Source organism: Balaenoptera ricei, chromosome 20 (assembly GCF_028023285.1).
Source record: "Balaenoptera ricei isolate mBalRic1 chromosome 20, mBalRic1.hap2, whole genome shotgun sequence".
NCBI lineage: Eukaryota > Metazoa > Chordata > Mammalia > Artiodactyla > Balaenopteridae > Balaenoptera > Balaenoptera ricei.
In genome coordinates this window covers 25,141,723-25,163,502 of record NC_082658.1, presented here as the reverse complement: position 1 = coordinate 25,163,502, position 21,780 = coordinate 25,141,723, and the positions used below count along the sequence as shown (strand labels likewise).

General features: G+C 56.9%; 1 protein-coding gene across 1 annotated transcript; it reads left to right on the top strand.

Annotated features, from left to right (window-relative positions):
- Positions 1–2,015: 2,015 nt before the first annotated feature.
- On the top strand, positions 2,016–21,108 carry NGFR (nerve growth factor receptor). Its single transcript, XM_059907109.1, has 6 exons — positions 2,016–2,183; positions 9,286–9,427; positions 12,610–12,969; positions 16,560–16,812; positions 18,029–18,189; positions 18,857–21,108. Exons 1-6 carry the CDS (start codon positions 2,118–2,120, stop codon positions 19,156–19,158), a joined length of 1,284 nt encoding a protein of 427 aa, XP_059763092.1. The 5' UTR covers positions 2,016–2,117; the 3' UTR covers positions 19,159–21,108.
- Positions 21,109–21,780: the final 672 nt, after the last annotated feature.

The window sequence follows — 21,780 nt, the reverse complement described above, 5'->3', positions numbered from 1 at the left end:
GTAATTGTTGGAGTAAGGCTTAAATGATCAAGACCACGGAAATTATTAATAACCCAGGCCCAGCCATGGTGGCATGGGTCATATTAAATTGTGTTGAGCTGTATAACCTTGGCAATAATAGTAACCGGGATCATAAATTAATAACAGGAGTATTTAAATTAATGCCGTACTGTCGATACCCTTGGTAGTAAGCAGCTCAACACTGCTCTTAGTACTAATGTTGCCCCTTCCTGCCTTCCATGAATTCAGCTGAGAGGAAAGGCAGGGCTCTAAAAGCAGCAGGAGGAGACAGCTTAGAAGCAATCCCTGTCTGGGAGGAGGGAATCCTCAGGGATTTCTGAAGAGGGGCTAGCTGCCTGGCCTCTTATGCCCAGTCAAGGAGGTGGCTAATTCACGCTCATGGTCAAGGCCACAGTGATGTCTACCTGTCCGTTCTGGGATATCCACTGGACTTTGTTGGTTACACAGGAAAGAAATTCACAAGGCAGACAGAGTTTTTCCCCCCATGAATGGATGAATTAGCTTCAGCTGATCTGGGAAATCACCTACCAGCAGTAAGCTTGCCCTCTTCACAAGTGTCTCAATCTCCCTCTTCTTCCTGTAAGGTGGGAGGGTAGTACTTCTTTTATTTTCAATTCGAAACTGAGGTCCACACCTGGCCAAGATCAGGGTGAGGGGATGGGCTTTGTAGACTTGCCCCCCACCCCCCGCCCCGAAGCTCTGTGCTCTAAGGCCTTCCTGTCTGGGAACCAGGAAAGGGTGGGAACAGGCAGGCGGGGAGCATCAAGGTGGAGGTGGAAGAGCTTCCCACAGAAAGACTGGTGGCGCACTCTCTGGGTTGCCAGGGCCTATGATTTGGACCTGCCAAGATTTCTAGGGCATTGGTGAGTGTGGTCCTGGGGATGCCTACATAGTACATGGACAGGTACATGAATGTGAGTCCATCCAACCAATTTTACATTTATTCTCTTCTACAGACCTTTATTGAACACCTACTGTGTACCACGCATTCAGATAAGAAACCATAGTCCCTGCCTGCAGGGAGCTCATCAGCTAATGGAAACACAATCTAGTGAAGGCATATTGTTGAGGATACATCTGTGTGTCCATATCAGTGTGTGTGTGTTCATGAATGTGTGTGTGCACTGTGTGAGAGACTATACATGTGAGGGCTTGTGAGGAGGTGACTGCACACATACACATGTATGTGTGAATGTGTAGGTGAGTACATAGGTCTGAATGTTACGAGCACATGGGCGATGAGTGTGCATACGTGGAGGTGCACAGGCAGGTGTAGAATGCACAGGTCCACAGGACTGCGTGAGGATGGTGTGGGCATAGGTGAATGCATAAGCACATATATATGTGAGCTTGGGAGTGTGTATTCCTTTTTGTGTGTGTGCACACCTGCGACCCCTTCAAACCCACCTTTTGAGAATTCAAATGATGTCGGGATGGTCTCCACCTTGAACGTCCCCGCTGCGTGCGGTCGGGGTCAGGCCACCTACTACCCCTCCCCTCCCCTTCCCCTAGGCCTCTGAAGAGAGAGAACCCCCCACTGGGGCAGAGGGAGGGGTGGGGTATAGACCAGGAGATGAAAGGCGGGCGGGGCAGTGAGCATTATTGCTGATAAAAGCTGGGTAGGGAGCAGGGCACCGGGGAAGAAGCTGAAGCCGGAGGCAGGGGAAGATGGGCAAGAGAGTGAACCGTGCGAGGGGCCGCAGCCCGAGGGAGCCGCAGTGGGGACGACTCGAGCCCACAGCATGCGGGACGGACGCGCAATAGCGCGGGCCGGGCGCCGGGTAGCGGGGCGGGGTGGGGGATAGGCTTTGAGGGCCGGGACGCGCGGGCGCGTTTCCCCGTGCGCTCTCCCTTCCCTCCTCTCCCCTCCCGGAGACTGCGGGGAGGGCGGGCGCGGTTCCGGGGGGTGGGCGGGCTGGGCGGGGAGGAGGCGGGGCCGACGCCCTGGCTTCTCCCAGCACCTCCCGCTAGCAGGCAGAGGGAGCCGAGCCTCCGCCAGGTCTGGGGGCCGGGCGCTGGAGCGCAGCGCAGCGCAGCCGTGTCTGTCCGCGGAGAGGGCTGAACTGGAAGCCGAGCGCTGCCGCGGGAGGCGGGCGATGGGGGCAGGTGCCGCCGGCTGCGCCATGGACGGGCCGCGCCTGCTGCTGCTGCTGCTCCTGGGGGTGAGTGCTAGCCGGAGGGGAGCCCGCTCCCTTTCCCGGGACCGGAACCCCAAGGAGTGCAGGTTTCCCCGAGGGAAAAGAGAAAAGAGCGTTGGGATCCCAGATGCTGGGGGGTGGATGGCGGGAGAGGAGCTCCGATGCCAGTATCCACGGAGGAGCGCCTGAGGTTGTCAGAACGAAGAGGCGACCCTGAGATTCAGGGTGGAGATGCGGACAAGAGGGGCGCACCTATGCGGGTCCTCATGTACCATGGGGGGTGTGTGCGGAGGAGCTGGGAGGGGTCTCTCAGGAGGGAGTCGTGGGGCTCTCGGAGGCCTGGGTTCTTCGGAAGAGGGCGTTTGAATGCTGGGATCTCGAGGCGACTTTCCCCCTGAGCATCTTGATTTCTGGAGAGTCGTGGGACGGAACCCAGGCTAAAGAAGCAGGAGGAATGGGACGGGAACTAGAGAAGTGAGGAGAGAGTGTGGTTGGGGTGGGGAACTGGGGACGAGGGGATGGAACAATGTAAGAGGAGGATGGAGGGCCTGGAGGCAAAGGGGACCGGGCATCGGACAATGAGGACCGGCCAGACAATGGGGGGGAGAGGCGTGGGAGGGGGAGGTTCGTGGAGGGGGGCTCTGTTGAAGAGAGAGAAGTGGGTTAGGGACGGCAGAAAAGGGACGACGGCGAGGGAGGTAGAGAGATGGAAGCAAAATGAAGGGACGGAGAAGGGAGAGCGGACCCTAAAGTGGTCGGGCCCCGCCTGTCCGCCAAGAGACAGTGGGACGAGGAGAGCAGAAGCACAGCCACTTCCCGCGCGTGTCGCGCGCTCTTTCTCGCGGTCTCGCGGGGTCGGGGAATTGCGGCTTGGGGTCCGAGGCTGGGAAGGGAGTGCCCACTTCGCCGGGGCGAACCCGCTTCCCGGGTTCCCCCGCGACTGGTGGGCTCCTCCTACGCACTTATTCTCGCGGTTTGAAGCAGAGCCGCTGACCGGATGGGACGGAGCAGGCGTCGTCCGACGGGTTCTTGCCGCCGCCACTTCTCGGGGTGCAGAGAGGCGGGACGCGCAAAACGGGGACGGTCCCGGCAGCGCGCAGCCGGGGGTAGCGCAGGCGAAGGCGGCCCGCAGGGGGCGCTGCGGCGCGAGGGCTGAACCATCGCAGCTCCCCGCGCGACTGGGGCTGCGCGCCGCACCCGCCACCCAGACCCCCAGTTAAGCGGCCCGAGCGCCGCGCTGATGGTTGGCTCCGTGTCCGCGCCCAGGCGGGTCGGGATTCCGCCCGCGCCCCGCCCAGCTTTCGATGAAGGACGCCGGGCACCGAACAAGACGGAGGCGCTCAGACGCCTCGGATTCTGTCTCGGCAAAGGACTGTGGGTCCTCGTAAGCATCGAAGTCGGCCCGGTAGTTCTGACAAGACATTCAGGAGATGTGACCCGTTGTGTGGCCATGAAGGGAGTGCCCTGGAAGGTTTGGCGGTGGAGGAGGTGTCCTCACTCTCCCTGGCATCTTCATCTCTCATCTGAACATTGCGCCCCCAAATCCCCATTACAGACAAGGAGACTGAGGCTCTGAGAGATTAAACCAATTGGTCAAGATCCCACAAGCGAGTTGAGACAGAATCCTAACTAGATTGCCCCTCACCTGATTCCCAGCTCGGTACTCCCCGTACCTCTTAAGGGGCAGCCCAGCGTTCCAGCTCGGGATAAGAGCTGCGTGTCTCGGCGGCGGGAGGGCGTGACACCAGCCCCAGAGTCAGGCCGGCGGAATATGGGGGCTGGGATGGGCAGAGACCCCTTCCGGGCGCTAGACCCGTCCCCGAAGCTCAGCCTGGTTTCCCTGAGATGGCAGTACCTGCGGCTTCGTCCGGAGATTTGGGAGTGACTGCGGGCACGTCTGCTGACTAACGCCGCGGGTTAGAGATGCATCTCGGCTGGGGCGGGGTGGGGCAGGGAGGGGGGACTGGGGCGGCCAGTTGTGAGGATCCTGGAGGGGCGAGGGCATGGGCTCCGGATCTGGGCTGGAGAGTGTCCCCCGAATAGAGAAAAGGCGAGGAAGGAGGGGATGTGGGGGTGGAGGGCCTGGGGGCTCGGGAAGGTGGACCCGGCGCAGAATCTGTCTCCTGCAGCCCCTGCGGCTCTCGCCTCCGCCTTGCCGCGGGGCTGCTGTCTATGGGCTGGCGCTGCGCACCGCAGCGGTCCGAGTTCCTTCCTGGGCCGCGGCGAGAGTGCTGAAACCAGAGCGCGTCCCGGCGGGTCGGCTGGCGGGCCACGCCGGTAATGGAGGCACTTTGTCATTCAGACGTCTGTAACCGGAGCCGCCGGGCTGGCTAATGCGCCTAATAGGGATGCAGCGAGGGCAGCAAATGCGAGGGCGGGAGCGGCCGGGTGGGGGAGGCGACTCCGGGAGGGAAGGGGTCCCCGCCCCGCTGTACCAGCCTGGTCCCGTTCCCGCGCCTAGATTCTTGCCTGGGAGTGCAGGGTGGGGAAGCGGGAATAATAAAACTGGTTGAGTGCCTACCGTGTGCCACGCACTGCCCTGGGTAATTTCTCTTGTGTTATTTAATCGGTATAATGTCCCAGCAGAGTAAATCTAGTTATTCCCATTTGACAGTTGAGGGAGCTGAATCTCCCATACCTTCAGGCACGAAACCAGGCTCCCCCAGCTACTATGTGGTGGCGCCCTTGTTGGAACCCAAGATGCTTGGCTTGGAGTTTACTCTTTCCTCCTTATGCCAGGCATACCCCCGCCCAACCTTCCAGATCACAGAAGGACACGTGGCCTTGAACCACCACTAGACCTGGAAGTTAGATCGTGTCCTATGCCCCTGGCACCACAAATTTATAACTGAGCCCCTTCACCCCCCCACTCAGACCCCTGCCCCCTTTCAAAGTCTTCGTGCAGCATCCTCCTCAGTAATTAGCTCTTGTCTCCGACCCCAAATCCACCCTATCTAAAGGAGTGGGGGGCATGTGCCAGTGCCTCCCCAGGGCTTGCATTGGTCTCAAAAGACCCTTTGCATAGTTGAAAACTCACCAACCCCATGATGGTGGCCAATGGCTTCACTCACCTAAGGAACCTTTTGCTGAAGCTGTTGTGAATGGATAGGACTCATCACACTGAAGCCTTCTTGTAGTTTCAAATTCTTTCAACTATTTTGGTGTATTTTCTGTTTTGTCCAGTTTTTAAAAATCAATTATTAAAAGTCAATTCAGGGCTTCCCTGGTGGCGCAGTGGTTAAGAATCTGCCTGCCAATGCAGGAGATACGGGTTCGAGCCCTGGTCCGTGAAGATCCCACATGCCACGGAGCAGCTAAGCCCGTGAGCCACAATTACTGCCTGCGCTCTAGAGCCCGCGAGCCACAACTACGGAGCCCACGTGCCACAACTACTGAAGCCCGTGTGACTAGAGCCCATGCTCTGCAACAAGAGAAGCCACAGCAATAAGCCCGCACACCACAACGAAGAGTAGCCCCCACTCGCCACAACTAGAGAAAAGCCTGCGTGCAGCAGTGAAGACCCAATGCAGCCAAAAATAAATAAAATAAATAAATAAATAAATTTATTTTTTAAAAGAAGTCAATTAACCGAAGGATATTTCCACCTTAGTTTCTAGAAAGCCTGGACATGGCACCAAAAAAAAAAAAAAAAAAAATTGCAAACATTCTAAAAAATGGAATAAGTGTAATAAGTATAAATTTCAAGCAAATGTGCCTATCATTTTGGTAAATTGATCATTTTGGAGCAATGAGCCTGAATCCTAGTCATCCCTCCCTGCTTCCCAAGATTGCCTGGCCTTGGACCAATAGAGGGTGTGGCCAGGTTGGTGCATCAGGCCACTTAGCAGAATGACCTCTGTGGGCCTCAGTTTCCACATCTGTCAGAGAGGGGATGAATCCCCTCAAGCAATCCCTCAAGCCTTTCCTCCTCAGCTTCTGGAGCAGTTGTTTGGGGTGATCTTTCCTCTCCCTCATGGGACTTTGACTCCTCTCAGGAGTCAGGGACCATGTCTCACTGGAAACTCTTAGTTTGGTGCTCAGTAAGTAGTTGCATTAGTTAGCAGTTCTCCATCCTCCTTTGGTCCCCATACCCTCTTCAGACTCTTCTTGGTGGGTAAGTCTCTCTTCATTTCTATCCTGCCCCCTACTCTGAGATGGTTTCCCCTGTTTGGGGATGGCTCAACTCTCCTCTCCCACTATCTACCCCCCAGGCTCAACAGCTCATTCTCCCTAAGACAAGACACTTCTTTGATAACCAACATTTATTGAAATCCAACTATGCATCAGACAGCTTTGCATAAATTATTTCTTTTAATTTTCACAGAAACCTGGACAGTAGGTATCACCAACCCAACGTTTTAGGTGGGAAAACTGAGGCTTAGAGAGATTGAGAATTTACCCAAAGTAGCATATTACTAAGTAGCAGATCTGGAATGTTTTGAAATAGAAAACAAAACAAGCACAGGAAACACATGGTTACTAATTATGTGGCCTGGACTCCAAGTGCAAGGCTTTGGAGAAGAGAGAGGACCACGGGCTGCAGCAGGGAGAGCAGGCTTTGAGAAGAGGGGCTTGAGCGAGGCTCCCACTCTGCCCACAACTGCCACGGTCAGATTGCCTCAGTTATCTGGAGCCCAGGTCTCTACTGACCTCAACTAACTGGAACACAGCCAAAAGCCACAGAAGACCTTGGAAAAGAGAAAAGAGGGGTCCCAAAGTGAATAAACACCTTACTCATTTATTTAATGCCTCCAGCAACTCTCTGAGGCAGGTGCTGTCATGGTTACCTAATGATGAAGAAACTGAGGCACAGAGAAATTCAAAACCTGTCCCAGGTCACCCAGCTCTAAGCTATGAACCAGGATTCAGAGTGATGAAGGCAGCTGAGGAGGAAGGCAGACTTTTTACTCTGAGAACGGCCCCCCTCCTGGTTCCGATCCTACTTACACTCACTTTATACACCTTCCTCCCAGGGCTAGTTACATACTTTCTAAAATTCAATTAGACCTAATAAATAAGACTGGGGAGGGGCTGCTCAGGTCACACTGGCAGCAGCAAGAACTGAAAACTGATACCTTGACAGGAAGGGAGGAGGCAGCAAAACTATAAGAAAAGCTGACGGGAGAACTCAAAGAGACAAAAGTGTGGTAATTTGGGATAAAGAACACAGGGCTTCACTGCATTGCATCCCAGAATACTCACTGATGTAAATATTGAGTCCCTGAGTCATGCGGAAACCGTAAAGGTATGTTCCAGAGACAGAGGAAGGTGCAGCCCCCATGGTTAAAGTGAAAAACATTAGGTGAGAAGAACAGCAAAGCCATGACTTTCCAGAAACTCAGGTATCCAGAAAGTCAGGCCCTGGAGTTCTAGCTAATTGAGACCATATTGTATTATGTTCTTAAATTCTATAAATATACATGTTGGGTCCCTAATATGTGCCAAGTACCGTCTCAGGCACTGAGGTGACCACAGTCCCTGCCTTCAGGGACTGGAGAGTCCAGTGGGGGACTCTGTAGAGTGTCAGACCAGACAAGAAGAGTGAACAGGGGGGACATGTGACAGGGCAGCTCTGCCTGATCTGTCAGATCAGGGAGGGGCTGGGCCACAGGACCACTTCCCTGATGAAGTGACATTTAAGCAGAGCCCTGAAGGATGAAAAGAAATCTGAATAGACCTTTCTGGAACCTTGCTCACCTCCTGGGGGAAAGCCTGTATCTGGGACTACCCCCTGCCCCTAGGCTTCTGGTCTGCAGATGTTCCCAGCACTGTGTTCCTGCCACCTGGGAGGAGATGGTGGCAGCACCCAAGGTTCCCCTCCTTTGCTGCCTGTACCCTCCCCACCGGTTTCTTGAGGACCATAGGCTGCCTCCTAGACTGATCCGACATGTCCATCCCCCTGCCTCCACCAAACCCTAGTGAGACCTCAGGATATCTGAAAGGACTGAAGGGAAAAGAGTGTTTTGGGCCATGATCTGGCCAACATGGAAGCAGAGGAATGCCCAAAATGACCTTTATAGCTTCTCTCTAGTCCCATGATCCAAGAGCCCATACTTCTCTGAGCATCAAATGGGAGCTACACGGTCTGGAGCCAGGGAAACAGGCTTTGGAGTTTTATTAGACATTAAGATTTTTTTTAAAGGAACAGAAGTATAAAGCAATCTGCCAGCTGCCCCTCCCTCTAGGGAATCTGGTGCTAAATCATTCCATCCATGAGCAAAGATGCCTCGGCGGCAGGAATCTGACTCTCCTTTCCCCTGTTTCCAGTGCTGTTCCCACTGGCTGCATGGGGGGCAGGGAGAGGGGAGGGCTGGTGGCTGGAAATCAAACCCTGGGGGAGCAGGGTTGCTGGGTGGTGAGAGCAGCCACTTTCTCATTATTGGTAACAGGCATACGTTTCTCCTGTCTTGGCGCCAGACTCTTGATGACTGGCTGGTCATTTGCTTTGGCCCTGAGCTGTCTCCATCTCTATCGGTCTAGAGAGATGAAGACTCAGAGCGGGAAAGCAGAGAAGGTCAGAACTCCCAGAGCAGAACCAGAATTTGAACCCAAGGTCCCACCCCTCTGCTTCTGTTCTTGGACACCTCCCATTTGATACTTAATATGTGGAATGGTAGAATTAAGGGCGGGGAGTAGAGCCCTGCTAGACTTTGATAGAAAAAGTCTCCCCTCTGGGTAGACGCATCCCTGGAGGTGTGCAGCTTAGCAAGTGGCATTTGGGCTAGATTTCAGCTTCTAGTTGCCCCCTTGGCTGGGAGCCCTGTGCGAGCTGCAACCTGCCTGCTGGTTCCTGACTGCTGCCCAAAGGTCCTCTGCTGGGCCTCAGGTTGCCTTCCCCACATGGTGTATCCTTGGGATTCCAGGAGTTACTGTAACCCCAAGATGAACTTTGCAGAAGGTCAGCATCCGAAGTTCTGATCTCACACCCGTAGCAGCCTGCCCAGACGTGCTGTCCCCCACTGCCTTTCTTCCCCATCGGCTTTCAAGTGCCAAATGCCTCCCTGGTGAGCTCATCCCAGCCCAGGTGGTTCCAATAGAAGGCTTTAGGAGGGGATGTTTGCTCCCTCGGAGTCTACCCTGTCCCCTTTCTCTTGCCAGTCTGACCTTCTGATCTTCCTCCACCCAGGTGTCCCTTGGAGACGCCAAGGAGGTGTGCCCCACGGGCCTGTACACCCACAGCGGTGAGTGCTGCAAAGCCTGCAACCTGGGCGAGGGCGTGGCCCAGCCTTGCGGAGCCAACCAGACCGTGTGTGAGCCCTGCCTGGACAGTGAGTATAGGGTGTCCGGTGGGGGGAGGGGAGCGGGACGGAAGGGAGGGCAAGGGGGCTGGAGGGCATGCCCAGTAGAGGCCTTACAAGTGCTCTGCGCCCTGGCAGGGACTCCTGCCCACAACCGTATGGGTGCCAGAAGTGGGTCTGACCCAGCATAGGAGGCAGAGAGGGGGAAGCTCAGAATGGATGAGGGAAGTATGCAGAGGGAGGAGGGAGACCTGCTGGGGGATCCCCAGGCTGTGCCCCTTCCCAGCCCCCAAGTAGAGAGGCCTGGTAGAAGAGTGTGGCCAGGAGGGAGGAGTAGCTGATGCTAAGACCAGCTAAAAATACCATCTGCACTGCAAAATCAATGGCTGCCACTTACCCTTGGTGCGTTTGTGGGGAGGGGAGGAGGATCAAATCCTAGCTGCCCTGCAGACTGACCTTGGGGGATCCTGGGAGGGTGTGGCTAACCCTCCCCCCCCCCCCACCCCACAGGCCAACTGTTCTCCAGCTCTGACGGAGGAAGCAGAGCTTTCCCCAGGCAGCAGGGATGGGGGTTGGAGCAGTACAGGGATATCCTTACTGGGGGGTGATGTCGGGTGCGAGAGGGGGGAGGGGCGCTGTGGCCCTTCCTACCTGGGATTTCCTTGGGGAGGGGAGAGAACCCCATCTTCCAGAGGTGCTGGTTGAGGGAGACAGAAAGACGGGCCCAGAAACAGATCCTGCCTTCTACCTGGCACTCAACGCCCAGCTGGAGGGCCAGTGGGAATTCTACCCAGATTGTTCTTTAATCATGTTGGGGACAAGGCTACAGGAACTGGGAACTCCGAACACCCCTGCCAGCCTGTCTTACCTTTGAATGCCTCGCCGCCACCACCGCTACCTCGAGGCACCTCACTGCACATAGCCTATCTGTCCGTCAGGCAGCCCCAACTCCTTGGTGTCCCAAACACACTGTTTTCCTATTTCTGTACTAGTGGATCCTGTAACTCCATCCCCCAGCAGAGGGATGCTAGGTAGGGAGGCTGGACATCCCATAATGCCTTTGCTACCTTGCCATCTGGCCACCTCCCTGGTCCTGGCCTAGCAGGGTTTCTTTCCATCCCAGGGCAGGGTTGGCCAACCATCAGCTACCCTGGAACCTCCCACGTTTGCCTCTCTTATTTCCTAGACTCCGCCCGGGGCCTCTTCTCTTTGGACCCTAAGTCTCCCAGGATGGGACCCCAGTCCCTTCTGTCAAAACAAGCGGTGGGATAGAAGAGGCTGAGAGAGGGCATCTCCGGGGAAGGGGAGGGGAGACAGGAGCAGAGACCAGCTCTGAATGCTCCCTCCCACTTCCACCCTCTGCTCCCCTCCTTTTCCCCCCCTTCCTCCTCACCCCCCTCCCCGCACCCCAGCTGTGTTAACAGGCTGCCTTTACAAGTCCTCTTTATGGGATGGAGACCCCAGTGGACTTTCCCTCTATCCTCAAAACGTTTCCACAAGGAAACCCATTAAGCTCCTGACTTCATTCTCTGCCCAAAAAAGACCACATTTTTCCCACCCCCTAAAACCCTCTCCCAGGAGTTGGCTGCTAATTTTCTGTAATTTCCCATGGGCAGGGCCCTCCCCTTCCCCTCCTGTGTGACTAGACCCACCCCTGCTGTCACATGCCACCCAGATAGGAGCCTCTGGTATAAATTGGACATCCTGCCTTGGCTCTTTCTGTTTGGAAGTCCTTTCTGATGTCTGACTAATATCCCTACTACTGAAGTTCATTGAATCTATCATTGCCCACCCCAGGGGGCCCAACCTTTACAGGATCCCTGCTGTGTGTCAAGTGCTACTGAGGAATTTCACTTATTCCTCATCACAACCCTGTGAGTGGAGACATTATTCCCTGTTTTACAGAGAAAGAAAAAAGCTCAGAGAGGTTAAGTAAAACACCCAGAGTCACACAGCTAATAAAGGGACGGAAGCAGGTTTTGAATCCAGATCTGCCTGATGCCTAGGAAGAGAAACACAGGAGTCCCTCTGCCAGAACTGACTTGAAACTGAAGTCTTCCTCCAGGCCCATCTCTGTCATTTCTTCTCTCCCCCCCAACTGCTGCCCCTTTTACTTCTCTGCTTTTTCCTTCTTTGCTTCTGAAGTTCCAACCCCAACCTCCAAGATAATGACCCTGTGCTCCATCTTGTCTCTTGATGGTGTTAAAGTTAAGATAGGATCCCCACAGCAAGCCTCGATTTCCCTCCATTGGGATCCCAATCTCTCTACCTCTGTTTCCACATTCTGAGCAATCCTCCCTCCCCAGTTCTCAGGTTCTAAATCTGTGCTCTTCCTGCCGTTGGAGCAAGGATACATCCTCTTGGATTCAGTTTGGCATGGAGTTCTCCACCCTGGGCTGGAAGGGGTGAAGAAGATCTGGCTCTGTGCCTTCCCCACTCTTTGCACAAGGTGGAGAGGACCCTGGAATCCCTCCCCTTATTCTGGAGCTCACATCCGTTAATTAAGAGAGCATGAATCAAGAGTGAGCTTGGAAATCTTCCCTTCATGTCCTTTGAAAGAGCAGAGGACTATATATGCAAGTCCTCCCTTCCTTCTAGCTTCAATCCCTCCTGCAGTACCTTTCTTGCCAGTAGTCCCATCCCTGCCCTCTAGAGCCAAGCCCTTCAGCAGCTGGGGTAGCGCCATGGGTGGGAAATTCCGTTGTCTAACCCTAGTCACTCCCATTCAGGCCACACCTGAGCCCCAACCTGTGCAGAGAGGAATGGAAGGACAGCCGAGGTGGGAGCCTGCCTGGTGAAGGCCGGCTCTGCCCGAGCTGGGTTCACAGCTTAACTCTGGCCTGCGGGGAGGGCTGGGTGGGAACCACGCTCAGATTATTCCTTAATCATGCTGGGAACTCTCTAAGAGAATCTGCCAAGAAATTTACCGGCCCCAGCTGGGTTACCCCCTGAAACCTCAGGGCCAAAGCTTCTGGGGCCTGGAGCACCGGGCTCCTGGCCCCCTTCCTCCTTCCCAGTCGGGTGCCACCAGCTTTCACACACCGGGATCCGGGCCCGGAGGGAAAAGCGGGGGAGTCAGTGAGGGGGCGAGGTAGAACAAGGGTGTCCCGGGATGGGGCGGGAAGGCCTCCAAGCCCCTGCGTCCCAAGTGCCCCCAGGGCAAGCGGCTAGACTCGGGGCGCGGCTCCCCCTGCACGTCCGTCTGTCCTCAGGCGTGACCTTCTCGGACGTGGTGAGCGCCACGGAGCCGTGTAAGCCGTGCACCGAGTGCGTGGGGCTGCAGAGCATGTCGGCGCCCTGCGTGGAGGCCGACGACGCCGTGTGCCGCTGCGCCTACGGCTACTACCAGGACGAGACGACGGGCCGCTGTGAGGCGTGCCGCGTGTGCGAGGCGGGCTCGGGGCTCGTGTTCTCGTGCCAGGACAAGCAGAACACCGTGTGCGAGGAGTGCCCCGACGGCACGTACTCCGACGAGGCCAACCACGTGGACCCGTGCCTGCCCTGCACGGTGTGTGAGGACACTGAGCGCCAGCTGCGCGAGTGCACGCGCTGGGCCGACGCCGAGTGCGAGGGTGAGCAGCGCCGGGGCTGCGGGAGGCGGGGCGGGGGGCGCCCCGGGGTCCGCAAGGGTCTGCCGTGGCCTGCGGGGCCAGCGGACACCCTCCCGATCCTTCCCACCAATGGACCCCATCCACTATTTACCCTTTTGGGCTGTTTGTTTAGCCATCCTCATCCTCCTAGGCCACACTCATTTTCCAGGGCTTTGTTAATCTGTGGCTGCCGGCTGGGAATTGGATGGGTGGCAGGTGAGCGGCACGAAGGTGGCCTCCGTGTCCAGAGCACAGATAGGACATGTTTGATCCTTGAGGCAGACTCTCTGCACTGGAGAAAGGGGTCTGAGGACCCTCAGGAGTTGGGACCTTTTGGCTCTGAGGCCCATAGTGGTTTATGGCTCTGGGACCTGCGATGGAGTCTGCTCTGTCACTTACTATCTGAGCGATGTCAAGGAGGTCACTTCAGTTTCTGGACCTCAGTTTCCTCGCTGCACGCGGTTTCCACGGTTGCTGTGGGTTTGGGAAGGGGGCTGGCTCACTTCAACTTGTGGGGGAGGGGTCAGCAGTCACTGGCACAGTTTAGTCAAGGACGAAGTTAGACCCAGGGAACACTAAGCAGGTCGTGCGGACAGGGGCTTTGGGACAGAGAAAGAAGGGGAACAGCAAGCCTGGGGCTTGGGAGCCCGAGGATGAGGCAGGTGCACCTGGAGGGCCCTCAGCTTCCTGGGTGGATGGGAGCTGGGTGTGCCCACCTTAGCCAGAAGGGGCAGTTCCTGGGCTGGGAGGAGGAAGCACTGTGGCAGCCAGGGCAGAACCGTTTTGGTCCCTGGTTGGTGACATCCATCTTGGGGGAGAGATTGACAATGCCTTTACTTTCTATCACCCGTTCAGCTGCTTCCCCTTGGGGCCTAACCCTCGGGGTGCTCTCACTCTGAGCAGGCAATGCAGTGCCTCCTTCAGGAGCCCTAAGTTGGACGGGACAGAGACAGCCTTTGCCCCAGTCTGATGAGGGAGACGCAGTCCCAGCGCTTAGTTCCCAAGAGATCCCCCCATTCTGGTGGGGGCAGCACAGCCTCTGCCTTCAATCAGCCCCCAGTTGGATGGGAGAGGTAGATCCCCTGCCGTGGGGAGCCTCCAGTCTGACGCACCCATGCCTGCCTTCCACATCCTGTGATCTCTGGCGCAGGGAGCTCAGGGTGCAAAGGGCCGTTAAGCTGGGCTGAGGCCAGGTATGTGTGTGAAGCTTGCTGCACTGGGATGCGGGGTCAGGGTGGAGAAGTGGGGTGCAGAACGTGGTGGCTCCGGTGGCCGTTGCCCTGGGCCAGGAGACAGGCAAGTAGCGTCAGGCACAGGGCAGAGCAGGGAGGGAGTTTCAGCAGCCTGCAGCAGGCAGGTGGGTGGCACGCTTCTGTGGGCAAGTCCGCACCAGCTAGTGGGGGGGACTTAGGGGTGCGGTTAGAGCAAAGAAAGGTGCTGGCTGGGGGAAGGGTGGGCTCTGCCTTTTGGCGTTCACATATTCCTTCCAGATACCACTCTACTTTCCCAGCCACCCTGAAGGGGTGCGTTTATCCCTGCCCCTCTTCCCCTCACCCTCTAGCCTCTGAAGGGGTAAATGTCAGCTCCAGGGCAGAGGGAACATTTCAGGAAATGGAATTTGATTTGTGGTGGCTTGGTTGCCCCCCTCCCCTCCACTGCAGGGTACTTCCTTGCATAAATCCTTCGGGTGTCAACATGGTGACTCACCCACCCTGGGGGCAGAAGCTGCCCCCCTCCCCAAGCAAAAAATATTGGGTTTAGGAAGAGTAACCTGGCCCCTCTTTCCACCCCCAAGTCTGACAGCTCCCATTCTGGAAACGGCTGTCAGGACCTGCCAGGGCTTAGTGTGTTGGAATGCTAGTGGACACAGCCACATCTGGATCTCATCCCCACCCCCCAAACACGGGGGGGATCGGAGAGATGAGGGGAAAGCACCCTGGAAGGCGCTGTCTTCAGCCTGGGCCGTCTCTCAGCTCTTCCCCGCTGCTCTCAAATCTCTGTGATGCCTGATTTCAGTGACCCTCCACCCAGCAATGCCTTCAGCCTCTGGGTTCGGGTCAGTTGAGCAGAGCTGTACCCTTAGCCTCGGGGCTCAGGCTGCCCCTCCAGCTGGCCCAGTCCCCTAGCCGGGCAAGAGAAGACCCTCCCCGGGCCAGCGCCTTGTCTGGGGCTGCCAGAAGGAGGGCTGTGTCTCCTCCACTCCCTGCCCCACCTCTTCCACGCCTTCCTTCCCAGGACTGAGATGGGGGAGGGGTGGGATAGGGCGACAGATGTCAGCCCCCTCCCAAATGCCAACCAGATGGATTCCAGATTCACATGTGGGGACCTTACTCCTCAGAATATGCTGAAAATGGGGGCCTTTGAAGCATCTTTGCCTTGAGCCAAGGAGGCCTAGGAAACCAGTGGGCAGTTTCAACTCTAACTTGGGTGGGCAAGCTGGGAGCTAGGTGAGGCAGAGCTGGGGAGCAAAGTGCCCGCCCTTCACCCCATCAGCATGTCCTGTCTGCTTTCCCTCCCTGCTCCAGGCGTGGGAAGCGAGGAAGGAAGGGGTAGGCAGCTTTGCCCAGACAGGTACCCCCAGGTCGTCCAGAGCCCACAACCCCAGGTACTGCCCCCGGCTGGGTGGTGGAATGGAAAATCCCACCCACTTGTGCCAGGGGCTGCTGGGTCCCCTGCCAGGGAGGCTGGCAGTGCCCGGCTGGCATGAGAGAACCTAGGCGGGTGGCAGGGCAGTCTCCCTCCCCTGAGGCAGTGGCAGTGCCTGCTGTGTGGGCCCTCTCTCCACCAGCAGTCCTCAACCTTCCCAAGTTGGGTTTGGGCTATCTGACACTGTCATCTCTGGGTGGCAAGATCAGACGGTGTAGGGGCCACACAGGGCAGGAAGTAGAGGCTAGCCACTATCCACGGACCAGCTAGAGGGAAGCAAGCCAGCTGGACACCTCCCCACCCTGCCCGAGCCTAGAGCCAGGACACCAGAGACTAGAAAGGAGGCTGGATGCCAATTCTCAGGGGGTGGTGCCGGGGAAGGTACCTCTCCACCAGACCTGATTACGCTCATCCTTCTTTAGGACAGGGGTGACTCGCGCCACTGGGGCAACCTGGGGCCAGAGAAATTACATTTCCCTAGCCTGATTCCAGCTGGAGGCGTCCTAGGGCCCACTCTCTTCTTTGTGTGTTTACCTCCATGCTGGGTTTTTGGGTACCCAGGGTAGGCAGAGTAGAATTCTAGGATCACAGTTATACCCAAGATGGAAGGGAACTTAAAGACCGTCTCTTTTAATATCCCCATTCATGGGGAAGTTGAAGTCCTGAGAGTTGAAGGGACTGGTCCAGCGTCCCACCGCAAGTCAGTGACAGAGCCGAAGGGGACCCAGGGCTCCTGATTCTTAGGCCCTTGCTCTTCTCCACCATCGTGACATCATACACCCAATCCCAGCCCTCTCTCCTGTGTGTAGCCGCTGGACATACAAGCATCTGGGGCAAGGAGAGGGCTGGGGGAGAAGCTCTGGGGGTCAGAACATAGGAGAGGGGCGGGGGGAGTGGGCCCTCACTCCTGTAGCCCTTTCTCCCAGAGATCCCTGGCCGTTGGATTACACGGGCCACGCCCCCGGAGGGCTCAGACAGCACAGACCCCAGCACGCAGGAGCCTGAGGTACCTCCAGACCAAGACCTCGTAACCAGCACGGTGTCAGATGTGGTGACCACAGTGATGGGCAGCTCCCAGCCCGTGGTGACCCGAGGTACCACCGACAACCTCATCCCTGTCTATTGCTCCATCCTGGCTGCTGTGGTTGTGGGCCTCGTGGCCTACATCGCCTTCAAGAGGTGAGAGGGGGAACGGGAGCCAGGGAGCCAGATCTTTACCCTCAAGGAGGGCTTTGCTGCGACCATGATCTGAAAATGCACACACTCTTTTAACTCAACCCCAAACCAAGCTCATCCTCACTTACCATCAGCTTCCCCACTCCAAGGTGTGGCAGGTCAACAGGAGGTAGGGAAGGGGATCGTCCCTGTCCTGTCCTGGTGCCAGCACCTCCCCACCCCCATTCTGCTCCCCCACCTGCCTCCCTACACATAGAGCTTCCTTTACCAACAGCTTGTGTCCTCATTCCCTGAACCCCGTTACCTGTGTGTATGTGTGCCTGTATCTCTTCCTTCCCATGTCACACATGGGACCTGATGGCACCCATATCCAGAAATCCAGCATGTGGATAAGTCCTAGAAAGCGTTTTAAATGTTTAAGTGCATTTTCCATTCTTTAAAAAAAAAAAAATCATCAAAGTAATAACGTGCTTATTTGGGAAAATGCAAAGAAGACCAATGTCTTGTAAAGCAAAAAGTAGTAAAGCCTCCTTTTATCTCCCCAAATCCTACCCCTCTCCTCCTGGGAATCTGTTTGGAATGGATCCCTTCCAGCCATTTTCTATGCATTTATAAACACATGTGTGGAAAACCTATACATACACACGCAGATTTTTTTTTTTTAAAGCATCAATGTGATAACACTATACATATTCTACAACTTACTCTTTCAATTTAATCTCGCTCAGGAGAGCTTTCTTCAGAACATATAGATAATCTGATTATTTATAATTGCTCATTCAATAATACAGGTGGATCATAATTTATTTAACCAGTCTCCTATCGATGGACATTTGGTTTGTTTTTCATTTTTTCTTATTGCTTATAACAGCAGAGGGAATCCGTGTACATACCCCTGCACACACGTGGGAGTACTTTAGAAGGGTAGACTGGGAAAAGTGGAGTTCCGGGGAAGGCATTTATTTGTGCACCATTCATCCCACGGACATTTATTGAACACCGGCCGCACACATCAAGCCCTGGGTGCCTCTCTACCCTCACGGCGATTCGGTGTGGGCCAGGGGCAGATAGGTAGAGGAAGGAGAGCCTCCCGTGCCGTGCGGGGTTACAGACGGGCACCCCCCGGGCCCCTGGCACCCACACGCCAGAGCACAGATACCTTAGCGGCGTGGCCCGTGCGCCCCTCAGCCCTGTGACTGGGGCTGTCCTCTGGTTCCAGGTGGAACAGCTGCAAACAGAACAAGCAAGGAGCCAACAGCCGGCCCGTGAACCAGACGCCCCCACCCGAGGGAGAAAAACTGCACAGCGACAGCGGCATCTCTGTGGACAGCCAGAGCCTGCATGACCAGCAGTCCCACACACAGACAGCTGCAGGCCAGGGTAAGCAGCGGGGCCGGGCGGCGGGCCGGGGGGGCGAGGCAGGGGGAACAGGGCTGGTTAAGCTTAGGCTATAGGAGGGACTGCAGAGGGGCTGGCTGTGGGCCGCTGCGTGGAAGGATGGGAGAGGCCCTTTCCGGTGGGGATGACTTGGGAAACGGAAGCTTTGACAAATCGGAGCATCTAGACTCATCCAGCTAATTGTCCCCCAGGGCTAATCACTCCCCAAAGTGGCTGCAATTAGCCTCCTGCCCAGGACTTCTGGGGAACAAGTAGTTAGTTATGTTCCCTAATCGGTGGCCCATAGCCCAGCCCCAGTACACTTGCTGCAGTTGAGTCTGGGACCAGAAGTCCTGTCTCCTCAGCCTTGATTAATTGCTGGGGAGGGGTGGGGGGGGGTTAGTGGGCAGGGAGGTTAGGTGGTAGGGATGGTTCTGGAGCTATGGGTGAGGAAGGGACGTGAGTCAGCATCCCCCAGGTGCCTCCACAGCCCTGCCCACATCCAGGACTGCATCTTGGGCATCCCTCTGCTTCTAGACCCTCGGGTCCTCCCCAGATCGGGAGGAGAAATGCCTCAGCCCTTCTTGGGTCTTACTCCAGGCCCCCACTCCCACTGTGGGGGAAAGGGTGTCCAGCGGGTAGCGCCTGACTCCCCCTGGGTTCTTGGCAGCCCTCAAGGGTGACGGAGGCCTCTACAGCAGCCTGCCGCTGGCCAAGCGGGAGGAGGTGGAGAAGCTGCTCAGTGGCTCTGCGGGGGACACCTGGCGGCCTCTGGCCGGTGAGCTGGGTTACCAGCCTGAGCACATAGACTCCTTCACCCAGGAGGCCTGCCCGGTCCACGCCCTGCTGGCCAGCTGGGCCACCCAGGACAGCGCCACACTTGACACCCTCCTGGCTGCCCTGCGCCGCATCCAGCGAGCCGACATTGTGGAGAGCCTGTGCAGCGAGTCCACGGCCACGTCCCCGGTGTGAGCCGGCCCGGAAGCCCCTGCCCCGCCCCCACATTCCGAAGACTGATGCTCCGGCCAACCCCACAGGCCAGCGGCAGAGCTGCGCGCCTCTGGGCAGGGCCTCGGAGCCCGGGCCCCCAAGCCACAGCCCTGTCACTGCTCCCGTGTGGCCCCACTGCTTCCGATCACACTGCCTCTCCGGCGCCAGAAGTGCCCCCGCTGCCTCTCCCACCCTGCCCTGCCCTGTCGCCATCGCAGGCCTCCTGCTTCCTTCTCCCCCCACTTCTAGGGGGGCCAGCCCCTCCCACCTTAGCAGGTTGTCATATATGGGGGGCTGACACCAGGGATGGTGTTGAGGGCGTGACAGGGTCCCAGGGACTCAGAGGGAGAGACTGAGGAACCAGAGCCATGGGCTCTACACTGTGAACTTGGGGAACGAGGGAGCACCTTCGTGGCCTAAACCTCCCTCATCCCCCCTCCCCCCTCCCCTCTGGCCTGATATGAAGAGGATCAGAGGTTTGATAGAGCTGGAAGAGGGGGTTGAAATCTAGTCCATCCCCCGCATTTTACGAACAGGAGAGTGAGGCCCAGAGAGAGGCAGTGATTTGCCCAAAGCCACCCAGAAATGGGAAGGCCAAAGATGGGCTGTCCCCCGAAACGAGGGGTGCAGGCCTCAGGTTTGCAGGGAGTGGGGGGCCAGGCGACCCTCTGGGAAATGTCTCGAAGCCAAACCCAGTCTGCTCTTCACCATCTCCAGGCCTGTCCAGCCCCTGTGGAGAGGGGATGCTTCACCCAAGGCCTGGCCCATTGATCCATCCTGACCCCAGTCAGGTTTGGGGTTTGTGGCAAGGGGTGCTGCTTCCCTCTGCCTGTCCCCTCAGGCATGTCAGGGTGGCATCCGTGGTGTGGCTAATCCGTAGGTACCCACCATCCCAGCATAGACCCAGAGCCAGTATAGGCAGCATCTTCCCCTGGAGTCAGCCCTGGGGGACTAAGGAACCCCACCTGCAACACAGAGATTTACAGGCACACACACCTACACACAGGATGAGAAATCTTGCTTCTCTCCAAGAGTTCTTCCTCTTGGGCTGTGGCCGGATCCTCCTGGGGCAGCTGCCAGAGAAGCACTGAAGGGAATTGAACTCTGCTCGCTGTCTTCCCTCGCCCCCGGGTTTGGCGGGCCAAGGACGGCTGAGGCTTGAGCTGGCGCCTGCCTTCCAAGGGCCTGCACGTGGAGGAATGCTCCCCCGCCCCACCCCTTCCCTGCAAGCGCGGGTTTGGCTGGGCCCTGGAGGCTGCAATGAAGAAAACTGGACCAGCGTGGGAATGCAGCAAGAAGGAACTGAGTTAGACTGTGGCCCATAGAGGGTCGCTTCCAAGTTTAGAGAACGCTACAAATGACTGTTTTTTCCCTAGCTTGGTACCAGAAAGGGGCCATGAAGCCCCTCCTGGCCTGTTCTGTTTTGCTTGATGTTGGAATGAGTGCGCCCCCCCCCCCTTCTATTTAGCATGAACGAGCCCTGAGCAGGATGTGCACGGACAGCCACCCCTCCCCAGCCCAGGGGTCTCTCAGCCCTGTGTAAGGCACTGGGAACGTTGTACGTAGATGGCATTTCTTTGACCTGAATCTGTGATGGAAGGAGGAAACTCACCTGCTGGCCCCTCACCTGTGAATGTGGGGAGTGAGACAGAGTCTGAGGTATTTCTTTTCCTCCCCAGCAGTGGGGGAGGGGGTTGGAGGTTGCAAGTATGTTTCAGCATGTGTTTGGTTCTGGGGCCCCTCCTGCCTCCCTTTGGGCTGAGATGGAACCCTTTTGCCCCCTCCCCCCCCCAGCTGGGGCTGTGAGCTCCAGACTCCTTGTCACCCTCTCTGTCACCTGCCCCTTGCATCCTGTGTAATCATTTCTTGGGCCCTCCTGAAACCTACACATAAAACATAAATGATGAACATTAAATAGCAAAGAAAGGAAAATCGTGCAGAGATTTTCTGGAAATACACGCGGTTTGAGTTGGTGGGGGGTTATGTGTGTGGGGCAGGGACCCGGGTATAATTTCCAACTCAGTGAGTTCCTGTCCTATTTTCCCCCCCACACACAATGGGGAAGTTTTAACAGAAATCCAGCAAATTCACATGTGTCACCATGGAGTTAATTTAAGTGAGATAGAGAGGGAGTGGAGGCCCTTGCCGCCAGACTTTGGAGAGGGAAAGTAAAAATGGCCATGCAGGAAGCTGGCCAGCTGTGAACTTGACCAGATGTCAGAAGTGAAACTGACCACAGGGGAGCCAGAGGCTTGCTGGGAGGGCCAGGTCACAACCCCACAGCTCGCAGCCACCCACATGGCCTGGGAGGCACACCACCCCCCAGCACACAAGCACACACACAAGGTCTGGCTCCAGATGGCCTGACAGGAGCCTGGCTGGTCCGGCCTGGAGTTGGGCAGGCCCCTCCCTTGTGGCTCTCCCAGGCAGGTCCCAACCCCAGCTCCTACCAGCCTGGCTTTGAGCCCTGCCTGGTCTGGGAGCTGCAGGGTTCGAGGCCCCGGGTCTGTGCCCCTCTCCCAGGCTGGCCTGGCAGCTGGTCCGAGCTGCTCAGCCTCTGCTGGTGGCTTGGCCAGGTCTTCTGATGGGCCTGGCTTGTGGTTG

Bases quoted from the DNA above. Each gene is read 5' to 3' on its own strand.
- NGFR (XM_059907109.1), top strand. From the start codon at position 2,118: ATGGGGGCAGGTGCCGCCGGCTGCGCCATGGACGGGCCGCGCCTGCTG. The intron at 2,184-9,285 runs GTGAGTGCTAGC...TCCTCCACCCAG, and splicing joins TGCTGCTGCTGCTCCTGGGG to GTGTCCCTTGGAGACGCCAA. The intron at 16,813-18,028 runs GTGAGAGGGGGA...CTCTGGTTCCAG, and splicing joins GCCTACATCGCCTTCAAGAG to GTGGAACAGCTGCAAACAGA.